This window comes from Ricinus communis, chromosome 4 (genome assembly GCF_019578655.1).
Source record: "Ricinus communis isolate WT05 ecotype wild-type chromosome 4, ASM1957865v1, whole genome shotgun sequence".
Classification (NCBI taxonomy): Eukaryota; Viridiplantae; Streptophyta; class Magnoliopsida; order Malpighiales; family Euphorbiaceae; genus Ricinus; species Ricinus communis.
This window is the reverse complement of record NC_063259.1, coordinates 28,371,481-28,383,603: the sequence shown is the minus strand read 5'-3', so window position 1 is coordinate 28,383,603 and position 12,123 is coordinate 28,371,481. Positions and strand designations below refer to the sequence as shown.

The following is a 12,123-nucleotide window of genomic DNA, read 5'->3' as shown; positions in this document are numbered from 1 at the left end:
CTACGGTTAAAGTCTCTCAACTCATTGCCCAGACAAGAATGATAGAGAAGAGAGAGACAAGGAGATAGAGAGAAAAGAAAGAGGAGAGATAAACGAAAGAGAGAAAGCTAATAGAGAAGGCCTGTGTGTGTATATCGACTGCTGCTTAAAGCTTGAAGTTCTAGTTGAATTTGTTTGGTGAATTTCGTGAAGATTATTATTATTAGCTTGTTGTGAGTAAGGTCTAAGTTAGAGGTAGAAATGGTTGATTAATCGAGGAAGTGATGTTAGAATTTTGATTTTTGAGACAGTAAATGAGAGATCTGAGCTAAAGAAGCAGTTTCAGGTGATTTATGGATTCTTCAGAGATTTCAATAAAAGGTAACAGCAGCGTAAGGGGAGGAGAGGAGAGCTTCTCTTCCAGCTACAGTGAGCCTAACGTCGCCATGGAAGGCCAGAAAGGTCATTCTACTCGTCCGGTCTCTGCTAAAGGTACAATTTCTGTGGATTTTTGTCTATAGCGATTTTTAGGTGATCTGAGTTTGTTTCTGATTTTGTTTCTTGTTTTCTGCTTTCTCTGCTGGCGCGTGTGGTTTAGACGCTGAAAAGGCTCTTTATACCGAGCTTTGGAATGCCTGTGCTGGTCCTTTAGTCACCGTTCCTCGTGAGAACGAGCTCGTTTATTACTTTCCTCAGGGTCACATAGAGCAGGTTTGGTTATCATCTGTGTTTATGACAGTTTTCCCTTTTTACAGCTGAAATATTGTTAATGTTTCACATTCTTTTCTTAAAAATCTCTGGTTGCTAATGCAAACCTGAAGTTGAACGCATGTTTTAAGAAGATATTCTTGGCTTAATCTGGTTGTTGTTAATAATGAATTAGGTAGAGGCATCAACAAATCAGTTAGCAGACCAGCAGATGCCAGTTTATAATCTTCCATCAAAGATCTTGTGTCGCGTGATCAACGTCCAACTGAAGGTAAAGCTGATCTGGAAATTTATTTTATTTTAAAGAGGAATTTCTGCGTATCTGAACTTAAAACTGATGCTGAAACCGCGTTCTATGGATTGTGTAGGCCGAACCAGATACTGATGAGGTGTTTGCACAAGTCACTTTACTTCCCGAGCCCATCGTAAGTGATCTCTTCTTATATTTGATTTATTTGAGAACGGATGTGGGTTTTAGAAATGGAATTTTTATATTATGATGGCTTTTGTAATGTCTCAGCAAGACGAGAATGCAGTGAAGAAAGACCCTCCTCAACCTCCACCACCAAGATTTCATGTGCATTCATTTTGTAAAACCCTGACTGCATCAGATACTAGTACCCATGGCGGGTTTTCTGTGCTCAGGCGACATGCTGATGAGTGTCTGCCGCCTCTGGTTAGTATCAACTCTACTGGTAATCCAGAGGCTCCTATGCTCTTTTTAATTTCTAATGTTTTAAGATGAAATAATTATATTTAAAAGGAAGTTATAACTTGATGTTTTCTTTGATGTATGGTATAGGATATGTCAAGGCAACCTCCAACCCAGGAATTGGTTGCCAAGGATTTGCATGGAAATGAGTGGCGATTCCGCCATATCTTCAGGGGTAATTATCATATTCTTATCAGTATCACTACTTCTGTATGGGGAAACCTGCTGAATTTCAATTGTCTTAAGTCGCTTTGTGAGGAAAAGGATGTCTTAGTCTTAAGAATTTGTACGTTGCCTCATTGACATAATTATGCTCATACCAGGTCAACCGCGAAGGCACTTGCTTCAAAGTGGATGGAGCGTGTTTGTTAGCTCCAAAAGGCTTGTTGCTGGTGATGCGTTTATATTTTTAAGGTTTACTTCCTTTAATACAATTAATTTGTTTTTTTCTTTTCATTTTAACTTGTTATGTTTCTGAATGGGAGTAACATGCCATTTTGTCATTTGAATTGTAGAGGTGAGAATGGAGAACTCCGAGTTGGTGTTAGACGAGCCATGAGACAACAGGGTAATGTTCCATCATCTGTCATATCCAGCCACAGCATGCATCTAGGTGTTCTTGCTACAGCATGGCATGCCATCTCTACAGGAACCTTGTTCACTGTTTATTATAAGCCAAGGTATGTGGTTTATACTCTTGATTGTACTATATATAGTAAGTAAGGTATTTGCAAACTGGACAAAAACTATTGATTATGATGGTGGATATTGCAAACTTATTGTAATAGATATTGAGGGTCAATCTATTACTCGAATATATTATATTCAAATTGCATAGATAATTCCCTGCATGTGTTTATAATGCATTTGAGTACTCTTACAAATGTGTCGTTACAGGACAAGCCCTGCTGAGTTCATTGTTCCATTTGATCGATACATGGAGTCTGTCAAGAACAATTATTCTATTGGGATGAGATTTAAAATGAGATTTGAAGGGGAAGAAGCTCCTGAGCAAAGGTGTGGCTTCTGCTTTTCTATGGTTTAATGGTGAAATTTACTGTTTCGTTCTTCTATTTACGTGTGCTTATTGGTTGCTTTTCATATGTAGATTTTGCAGCTTTTCTTATTCTTTCTCATTCCGTTTTTTCTCTGTAGATTCACTGGAACAATTGTTGGAATTGAAGATGCTGATTCCAAAAGGTGGCGAGAATCCAAATGGAGATCTCTCAAGGTAGTATTCTGGCCACTAGAATGTGTGCAATATTTTTCTTAAGGTTGCAAATAGTAAAAGTGTTGTATTTTAGGTGAGATGGGATGAAACTTCTACTATACCTCGTCCGGATCGAGTTTCACCGTGGAGTGTGGAGCCTGCTCTGGCTCCTCCTGCATTGAATCCCCTTCCAGTCCCCAGGCCTAAAAGGCCCCGATCCAACATGGTGCCTTCATCCCCGGACTCTTCAGTTCTTACTAGAGACGGTATGAACATACAAACTACCTTATATATGTGTGTGTGTGCTTCTGTCTGACTAAATGAGGTCTGAATCACCTTAATGCTCTCAATGTGTTAGGTTCATCAAAAGTAACCATAGACCCTCCACCACCTAGTGGATATTCTAGGGTCTTGCAAGGTCAAGAATTCTCGACCTTGCGAGGAAATTTTGCGGAGAGCAATGAATCAGAAACTGCTGAAAAGTCTGTCATGTGGCCACCCTCAGTAGATGACGAGAAGATTGACGTATCTGCTTCAAGAAGACATGGATCAGAGAGTTGGAATCTCTCAGGGAGGCCAGAGCCTACCTATACAGATTTGCTATCAGGATTTGGATCAAATGCTGATTCTTCCCATGGGTTCACTTCATCCTTTGTTGATCAAGCTGCAACAGCTGCTAGTAGAAAACTTGTATTAGATCAGGAAGGCAAGTTTAACTTGCTTGCCAACCCATGGTCCTTAATGTCATCAGGTCTGTCGCTCAAGTTATCGGAGTCTAATACAAAGGTTTCTGTACAAGGTCGTGATATACCTTACCAAGCACGAGGAAATATCAGATGCAGTGCTTTCAGTGAGTATCCCATACTCCATGGTCATAGAGTTGACCAGTCGCATGGAAATTGGTTGATGCCTCCCCCTCCACCCTCTCATTTTGATAATCTCGCACATGCAAGAGAGCCAGTTTCAAAACCCTTACAAGAACATGATATTGGGAAATCCACAGATGGAAACTGTAAACTCTTTGGTATTCCCCTGTTTAGTAATCCTGTTGCACCAGAGCCAGCAACATCACATAGAAACATGGTGAATGAACCCACAACAGCCCATCCTCAGAGCCACCAACCTCGTGCACTGGAATCTGATCAAAGGTCAGAACAACCCAGGGTTTCTAAAATGGCTGATGATAATGAGCATGAGAAACAATTCCAATCTGGTCATTTACATACGAGGGATATTCAAGGCAAAACTCAAACTGGTTCAACTAGGAGTTGTACTAAGGTATTTTACTCATCTGTTTGCTTATGTATCCTTGTATTGCATGAAATTGCAGTTGAGGAGAAACATGCTAAAGTTGTTTTTCTTTAACTCCAGGTTCATAAGCAGGGAATTGCACTTGGTAGGTCTGTTGATCTTGCCAAGTTCAATAACTATGATGAGTTGATTGCTGAATTGGATCGGCTGTTTGAATTTGGTGGTGAATTAATTTCTCCCAAAAAAAACTGGTTGATTGTATATACTGACGATGAGGGTGATATGATGCTTGTTGGAGATGACCCCTGGCAGTAAGGATTCTGTTGCATTTCCTTGAATGTGCACTAATCTTTTATCTTCTTTTAAGTTAAATGTGGTTCAATTATACTCTTTCGAATTGAAGTGTTGCTTATTGGTGACATTTTATGTGTAAAGGGAATTTGTTGGCATGGTTCGAAAGATATTCATCTACACAAGGGAGGAGGTACAAAAGATGAATCCAGGAACCTTAAATTCTAAGGGTGATGAGCATCTGTTGGATGTGGATGGTGTGGATGCTAAAGAAGTAAAATGCGTTCCACTTCCCCCTGCACAAAGCACCGAGAACTGTTAGGTTTGGCTCCTCTGGGTTCTGAGTAATTTCTGGATTTATAAGTTTGTTATCCATTATGCTGCTGAAGTAGAACCTCTTCTGAAAGAATGTATATGTAGAATGGTCCTGCAGGGCATTTACTTTTTCTTGAATATATTAGTTTTGATGAAGAATTTGCTAAGCTAATGAGCTTCCATTCTTGTGTTAGGTTTTTCTTACATGAAGCAAGGCAAGGGTGCTAGGCCATTTCAGTTGGATAAAAATTGAGATGGGTGTGAGCGACCTCTATTTAAGATGCCAAGTATGATATTTAGCCAATTTTGGACTGTTCGTGGAGTTAGTATTGTATGGTGTCCACTTATACATAAATATATATATATAATATATATACCCCTCTGCTCTGAGCAAGGCAGTCGTAGCCCTGCTTATTATTATTAATTTTTTTTTTTTTTTCTGGAAAAAGATTTCCATCCCACCTTGTACATAGTTGTATTACCCTCACCTCCCCGCCTTTTAATGTAAGTAAGTCCATACATCCTGTAATGGTTTTTTTGGGCAGTTCATCAATCTTCTAATGTTCATTTTGTTGGTTTCCATATCTTTGGTCTCCTTTTTAACTTTTGGGGGCTACTTATTTATTGGGTGCAAGTATTGTCTTAAAATTTTTATTATGGTTATAACATATAGCTGTACTATATTTGATTAATTGAAAATTTTGTACATGTGGAAAGAGCCCGGTGGTTGCTAAAAAGACCTGACCTGTTCCTGTTTCATTATGAAACCTAGTAATTAGGGGTTTTGGTCCTTTTGCATGTGCGCGGTTCCCTCTGGTGGGGAGTCACATTGATGGGGGGAACAAGCTTGTGCCCACTCATAAAGAAGAGAGATTATGGAACTGGAGAAGAGACTGAAGTATTTTGCAGTCCATTTTGAGAGTTTTTCTTTGTAGTCTAGCAGCAGTTCAACGAAGGGAACCCCTAGAACAAGAATTTGGCTCATTGGCCATATAAGTGTGTATGTTGCCTTTGGGATTTTGAGTCTTCCCAGTGCCTGGGGACTATTGGTGTAATAGCTTTGTATATTGTATAGTTTCTTTCGGCGAATCTCTTGTCAAGGCTCACCCAATTGCAAGTTTACATGTCAAAAGGCCGCACAGTGATGCATGAGACAAAGTTGGTTGTAACCGAGTAGGAATGTGAATGATGCGTAAGATCAAGTTGGAAAAGATATATAGATGGTGGCCAGGTTTAGAAGAGAAACTAAAATACCAAGTACGATGGGCCATAGGTATGGTCCCTTGTTCAAACATCAAACGGTCTTCTGTTCTCTTTCAACTCTATAATTTCGTTACAAGGCTAGAGAGGAAGCGTTAAAACGAATGATATAAAAGCTTGTAAATGGAGACCGCAACAACTCGTGCCAATATTGGATGTAAATTATAGTAAAAAAGTTAATAGGGATAGTGAAAGTAGGATGAAATGGTACAATATATGATATTTATTTAAAAAAATTTATATTTTTTTTGGAGTTTAGTTTACTTATGTAGAATTTTAATTTATAAATAAACTCAATAAAATTTTATAAAACTCGCTTCTATTATTCTTTTTAAAAATCAGAATGGTAGTTAGTACAAGTATTTTGGAATCTTATTTAATTTTTTTAAGGAAATATATGATCTGTAAATACCCAGATAGATGTTATAAATCTATAGTTTGTTAGAGCCTTTTTTTTTATGATGGTAAATGAGATTGCATCAGATTAGTAAATGCGTCAAAGTCCGGCGTCTATAGATATGTAAGTTTGCATAATATAAAATAAAATTGCTTTTGAAGCTGAACATATATTTAGAAAGCCGTTTGGCGAAAAACAATTTTAATGGATTTTAAACCTGTAATTTAAAGATGTTGATGCCTTCCCTCAAAAACACTTTCATCCAAGCAAACACACATGAATTCATCACAATGCCAAATGGATGCCTGATACTGCGTTATAATCCTGAGTTAATTTCTTTCAACTATGCTAGATCTCTCCCCCACCCTGTGTGTTGCAGTTGTAGTATACTAGTATTTCAAGTTATACAGATATTCTGGCGCCACCTGACTTCTGCAAAGGCTTTTCATTTGAAACGTTAAAACACACAGAAAATTACAGATTTCTAATTCTTTTCCAAAGAACTATTGTTGGCGAATTACTAAAACTACTATAATTAGTTGGTATAATAGAACACCTCTTGGCATGCCTGAAAATTTCTGTCCATAGACAACTGAAATAGGTGATGACTGTTACATCATGCCATGGTAGCCGGCTGAATCCAAAAGTACTGCTTTTATTTGCTCGGGATGCACATCCTGTCCTTCTTTGCATTGCTGAAGGAGTAGAAAGAAAGAAACACATATATCAGTAATCTATGGATGAACCCCCACTTGAGGACCAAACAATTATTACTTTTCTGGATGAACTAAGATATCCCATAATAAAATCCTTATCTCAGTCTGAGCCATTATTATAGATGATTTGTATTGACAAATACTACTTGATCCCCATTATGAGACACTTGATCTTTGGGTTAAAACGAAACACTTAGACTTTTACCTCCTTTTACACATGATAGAGTGGATTGATAACAAGTAAGAGGTGGTTTATTTACTCGACTTTTTATGTGCAATTCTAGCTTTCCATAGTCTATTAAGTACTATCTACCTCAGCTCGAAAGATATCCATGGCAAAACCATTGAAACAACTGATGACAGCTTGCTGAATATCCAGGCCGAGGTTATCCAAAGCCCTCATGATGGAGAGCAGGAGGCCCGGTCTGCGACCACAAAACATATGGATGTTTACAGCTCTTCCTTCTCTCAATCTGACTTCAACCTATTATGAAAGAAAAAACAGAACTGCATGATCGAAACATTCTCTTAAGTTTTGTGTCTAATTAAAATTGATGTTCCAGAAGAAAAGAAAACATAACTGCCAGTTACAATATCAAACAAGTATCCCCTGCACGCTTAAACCAAAAATACTTGTATAAAATAATAATTAAGTTTGATCACCTCCTTTGCTCGATAAAGAACCAAATATTATGCAGTTGCTAATTGAAAAATACTAGTTGTTTGGACATTAGAAAGGGGAGAAAGGAAAGAGTAGAGTTTCAGAAGTTTTCCATTGCAAGATTTTCCCTAATACAAGGAGAAATGTGCAGTTCCAAGAATGTAGGCATTGGTAAATCATTCAGGAGATTAACTCTAGCATTTTAGAAGCACAAGGACCATGGTGATAAAAAATAAAATAAAAAAGAAAAGGACAAATGAATGCAACTGGCAACCTTGGGCTCAATAGAGGCTGTAATAAGATTTGAGCATAAAGCAAAACTTACCCTTGCTGGTTGACCATTTGGACTTGGCAATGGGCTGGGGCAAAGCTTATCCTTGATACGGCTGGGCAGGGCTGATGGAGTGGGTGTCAAAGGATGAAAGCTTGTGGTGGGTGTCATTGAAGAGCCAGGAGGAGTTGACTCCAATTCATTATGGAGGTCATTGATCCTTTGCAGAAGCTCTTTCAAGTATTCGATTGCATCTCCAAGGATTGATGCCCTATCCATCTGTCAGCACAACATTAATATATCTCCCATCATACCATGTAAACGCAGCAGATTGGGAGCTCTAAAGCTCCAGATGTGTTTTTAAGCAGCCTCGCTCGATCAATAGCATCTAATGTGTTTCTAGGCCACGTTTTAACCAAAAAGTTTAATGTAATCAACAAACTAAATAATAAGTATTTGTAAAAAAAAAAAAACTGTTTTCATTACTCATATCAAGCGCTCAACAAGTTGTTTCTTGAACAATTTAGTTCATGGCAACTTCATATATTTTATTCTAAATTATAGCTTTCTACTTCCAAGCCAAAACTTCCACAACTACCTTAAAAATAGAAAGATAGTTCCAGTCAAATTAAACTTCTAGGCCTTTATTCTTGGGTATTTTCTAAAACTTGCATTATTAGTCAAACTTAATGAGAAAAGAGAATTTTGAGAAAATTTAAAATTAGACAAGACATATTTAATGATTCAATTTTTATTAAGGAATGGGTCACCAGTTTGTTTCAATTTTCCTTCTTGATAAAAAAAAAGGGGTTGGGAGTGGGGTGGAGGTGGAGGTGGGTGGGAAATAAGATTCAATATGACTCCTGTGTTTGTTAATAGCGAAGCTTTATGAACTAACTTCTAACAGATTAGGCTGTCTATCCTGTTTCTGATGCACAGAAAATTAGAAATCTTAATGAAACAGGTGTAATCTCCCAAATCCATGGACTGAGAAAGGGCCTTTGAAGTTGAAATAGAAACAATACATATCATGTGCTGATTCGAAGCTCTAAAGATTAAAAGTTGTCATTTGATCAAGTTCAACAGCTTATCTCCTAAATGATTATGAACATTGAACTTCAATCTCAAACAGATAAATGAAGAATTGTTGGTAGAAAGGTAGAGAAGCAAACAAATGTAAATAGAATTCAATAATAAGATTACCTCACTTCATTGAAAATGTAATCCCATGACTTTACTGTAGGAGACATACTATAATCTTTAATTTTGTGCCCGCCAGCCAAAATAATTATGGTGCGCAAGTAAATCAGTGTACTAGTGTCCATGTGAAAGGCATTAATGCAATATTTTATTAATATCGGAAGATGCCAAATAAAAGAAGCAACAAATTCCAAACGACAAAAAAGAACTACAGAAAGACCCTCTCTCATCATCTCAAATATGCTGAATGATTGTAAGAATCTAATATCTAAAACATAGTAGTAGAAATGGACATACTTGAATTCATAAGAAAATGGTGGAAAAGAAATTCATACCTTGCTTATTTTTGGTACAACAGACCTTAACATGTATAACCTATCATTAAGCTTCTTCCGGCGCCTCCTTTCTGCCATCAGATTCTTAGCAGGAAGCCCCTTCTTCTTCCCTTTCTGATCACCACCACCACAACCAGTGATATCGCTATTCGCATTTGAGCTATTCCCACCATTTTTACCAATCTCCTCTATCTTAGTATTCTCAGTGAACTCATCAGAATCATAATTCAAACCTGAACCATCAATGCTTACATCCTCAAAAGTATCATCTATTACATTGCCCAATTTTCTTTTCTTCTCATTCTCTTCACCCATCAGAGTCAATTCTCTCTTTCCTTTATCTATCTCAATTCCAGTCAAAGACCCCAAATTTCCACCATTATCACCTAAGTTCTTTCTCAAAGCGGCTCTCTTTTGAAACAAAGTAGGCTGTGCACCCATTGAAGGGAAAGTTTCAAGAGGCCTCAACATCTTAGACCTATTTAAAAACAGTGAATTCCCTGAACTCTCATTAAAACCCCTAAACCCTGTAAACCCCGAAGCATTTTCTGGCAATTGAAGCATGCTGGTGGTAGAAAAGGGTGGATCAGAACAGAAATTAGAAGTGCTAATCTGATTATTTGAGTTCAAATCAGTGAAGTTGCCTAAAATCCCACCTCCTCTATTCATCATAGATGACACATTTGTTGTTGTTGCATTTGCTGCTGTGTGGTTCTCAAGAAACCCAATTTCACCCAAATCAAAGCCATGGTCTAAAGGGATGTTACTAGGAACTACATTAAGAAGTGAAGATAGAGTGGGTTTTGGGTGCATAAAGTAGTGAACGTGAGATGGGTCGAGATTGTTGAAAACAGAAGAGTTAGGTGAACAAGAAGAAGAGGAGTCAACAGAGTGAAGCAAAAGATTATCTGGGTCACCAAGATTCGGTGAGAATGTAATGTCTCTGATACTATCTTGATGACTATGGATACTAGTAGTATTTGCAACATACCAGTCATCTTCTACTTCGAGCATAGACTTGAATGTGGAAAGAGAAGCCATATCTTCTTTGTTGCTCTCTATAACACCACAGCAGCTATTGTTAATGTTGCTGCTGTTGTTGTTCGTGGTCGAGTCTCGCTGTTCTCTATTATCTTCAATCCAAACGGTGCCATTTAGTCCAGACAGCATTTTTCTTTCTGGATATCTGTTATGTTTTCTCTGGAAAGTGAAGGAAAGTCCCCCCACCCCCCCCAAAAAAAAAAGAAAAAAAAAAAGAAAGGAAATTGTAAGAAAAAGAAAAAGGAGTTATTATAAAGACAAAATTGGAGAGAGAAAGAGGACGTTGCAGAAGTGAAAGGGAAATGGCTTTTTATTGTAACTTGTAAGAGGCAGAGAAGCAAAAAAAATGACCATTTCTTGAGAAGGATGCGACACGCTTCTCTTTGAACGTTACACTAATCACTACTGCTCGGTTGGCTTTACGTTGGTTTTTTGTTTGGATAAACATTAGGTCCACTTAACCTTAATTTCATGCAAATTTCAGTTTCATTCGTACATACACCTTCATTCATCACTACTTTAAACTAATGATAATAATAATAATAATAAAATCATCATTCAATTTGTCTGAAGCACTGCTCAAAACTCACATATGTAAGAACTGAATTAGCATAAAAAAAGAAAAAGAAAAAGAAAGAGAGAGAGTTTTCAGGAGCAGCCAATTTCTGTTTAGAGTTTAAGAAGAAGAGCGAGAGAGGTAGGGTAGGGATTGTCTGCTAAAGATGTAAAATCAAGTTGTGGTCCATAACATATATCTTCTTTGTTTTATGTGGCCACAAATAAGCAAATCAACTTTTTTGTTTATAGATGCATTCCTCTCTCTCTCAAATTAGCTTCATTTTTCATATTTCTGCTACACAAAATAATGCTTCACTCTTTTTTCTCAATCTCCAAATTATATATTACTTTATTTTCTATCTATCTTGTGCACTGTATTTTATGGGTTGATTCAATGAAACATATTTACTTTAATTTATTTATTTTGTTTTCTTTTCTATAATCTAAATGAGAGATTCATATTCCAATTTTATTTCTTTTACTAGATGTAACCGCATTTTTTTAGCAATCTTATTTAATCACTAATTTATGGTCGAGTAGTCTTTTTTATTTTTAAAATTGAATTTGGATAAATTATATTTACAGGCTTATGCATAACACCTTGTCAAATTTATTCGATTAGAAAAATAATAGAATTCATAAACTTTATAAAAAAAATTTATTCATTTAAAATTCTTAAAATAAATTTTTTCTTTCAAATTTACACAAACACAATTTTTATAAAAGTTCGTATTTGAATGAATAACGAATTATTTTAATTTTTTATTTATGTTATAAAAGGTCATTGAAATCGGTTAATTTGATGCACATACTAAATAAAAAAAAATTATAAAATAAAAAATATATGAGCTTATAAATTATTAATTAAAATTTATGAATTAAAATAAGTTGAGCATTTACACTTTGAAACTGAGCTAGGGTTTCAAATATTTTAGCGAAAAATTTTAAAAAAATATATATATATATAAAAAAAAAAAAGGCAGACAAGGATAAATCAAAGGTACACATTAGAGGTCCCAAGTATCTCGTGAATCCTTTTACTTCACCGCACCTAATACCCAATCACTACCTTAACTTTGTCCGGCCCAAATCCTCTCTTTATTTTATTTCAATTTTTTATAAGAATTTGTTATTTAACGGTTACTTCCCCATCCCTACACTTGTCTTTTCCTTTTATTATTGTTTTTCTTTTTCATTCATTGATTCTTTTATATAATC

General features: G+C 36.4%; 2 protein-coding genes across 3 annotated transcripts; one reads left to right on the top strand and one right to left on the bottom strand.

Annotated features, from left to right (window-relative positions):
* On the top strand, positions 1 to 5,050 carry LOC8275501 (auxin response factor 2B). Its single transcript, XM_048373260.1, has 15 exons — positions 1 to 471; positions 578 to 690; positions 863 to 958; positions 1,056 to 1,112; positions 1,208 to 1,363; positions 1,490 to 1,574; positions 1,723 to 1,813; positions 1,915 to 2,079; positions 2,297 to 2,416; positions 2,555 to 2,630; positions 2,704 to 2,875; positions 2,968 to 3,887; positions 3,981 to 4,171; positions 4,296 to 4,473; positions 4,661 to 5,050. Exons 1-14 carry the CDS (start codon positions 333 to 335, stop codon positions 4,471 to 4,473), a joined length of 2,559 nt encoding a protein of 852 aa, XP_048229217.1. The 5' UTR covers positions 1 to 332; the 3' UTR covers positions 4,661 to 5,050.
* Positions 5,051 to 6,404: 1,354 nt separating this feature from the next.
* LOC8275502 (transcription factor ICE1) lies at positions 6,405 to 10,883 on the bottom strand. Of its 2 annotated transcripts, XR_001535780.3 has the most exons (5): positions 9,307 to 10,883; positions 7,826 to 8,050; positions 7,153 to 7,323; positions 6,680 to 6,818; positions 6,405 to 6,555 (listed from the first exon to the last, which is right to left on the bottom strand). XR_001535780.3 is itself a non-coding variant. In XM_002511055.4 (4 exons), exons 1-4 carry the CDS (start codon positions 10,474 to 10,476, stop codon positions 6,735 to 6,737), a joined length of 1,650 nt encoding a protein of 549 aa, XP_002511101.2. In that variant the 5' UTR covers positions 10,477 to 10,880; the 3' UTR covers positions 6,405 to 6,734. The 2 variants fall into 2 exon arrangements, 1 of the variants encoding a protein (XP_002511101.2); XM_002511055.4 differs by having other exon boundaries at positions 6,405 to 6,818; positions 9,307 to 10,880.
* Positions 10,884 to 12,123: the final 1,240 nt, after the last annotated feature.

Bases quoted from the DNA above. Each gene is read 5' to 3' on its own strand.
- LOC8275501 (XM_048373260.1), top strand. From the start codon at position 333: ATGGATTCTTCAGAGATTTCAATAAAAGGTAACAGCAGCGTAAGGGGA. The intron at 1,364-1,489 runs GTTAGTATCAAC...TGTATGGTATAG, and splicing joins ATGAGTGTCTGCCGCCTCTG to GATATGTCAAGGCAACCTCC. The intron at 2,631-2,703 runs GTAGTATTCTGG...GTTGTATTTTAG, and splicing joins CCAAATGGAGATCTCTCAAG to GTGAGATGGGATGAAACTTC.
- LOC8275502 (XM_002511055.4), bottom strand. From the start codon at position 10,476: ATGCTGTCTGGACTAAATGGCACCGTTTGGATTGAAGATAATAGAGAA. The intron at 8,051-9,306 runs GTATGAATTTCT...TTGTGCTGACAG, and splicing joins TTGTACCAAAAATAAGCAAG to ATGGATAGGGCATCAATCCT. The intron at 6,819-7,152 runs GTAGATAGTACT...CTACTCCTTCAG, and splicing joins TGGATATCTTTCGAGCTGAG to CAATGCAAAGAAGGACAGGA.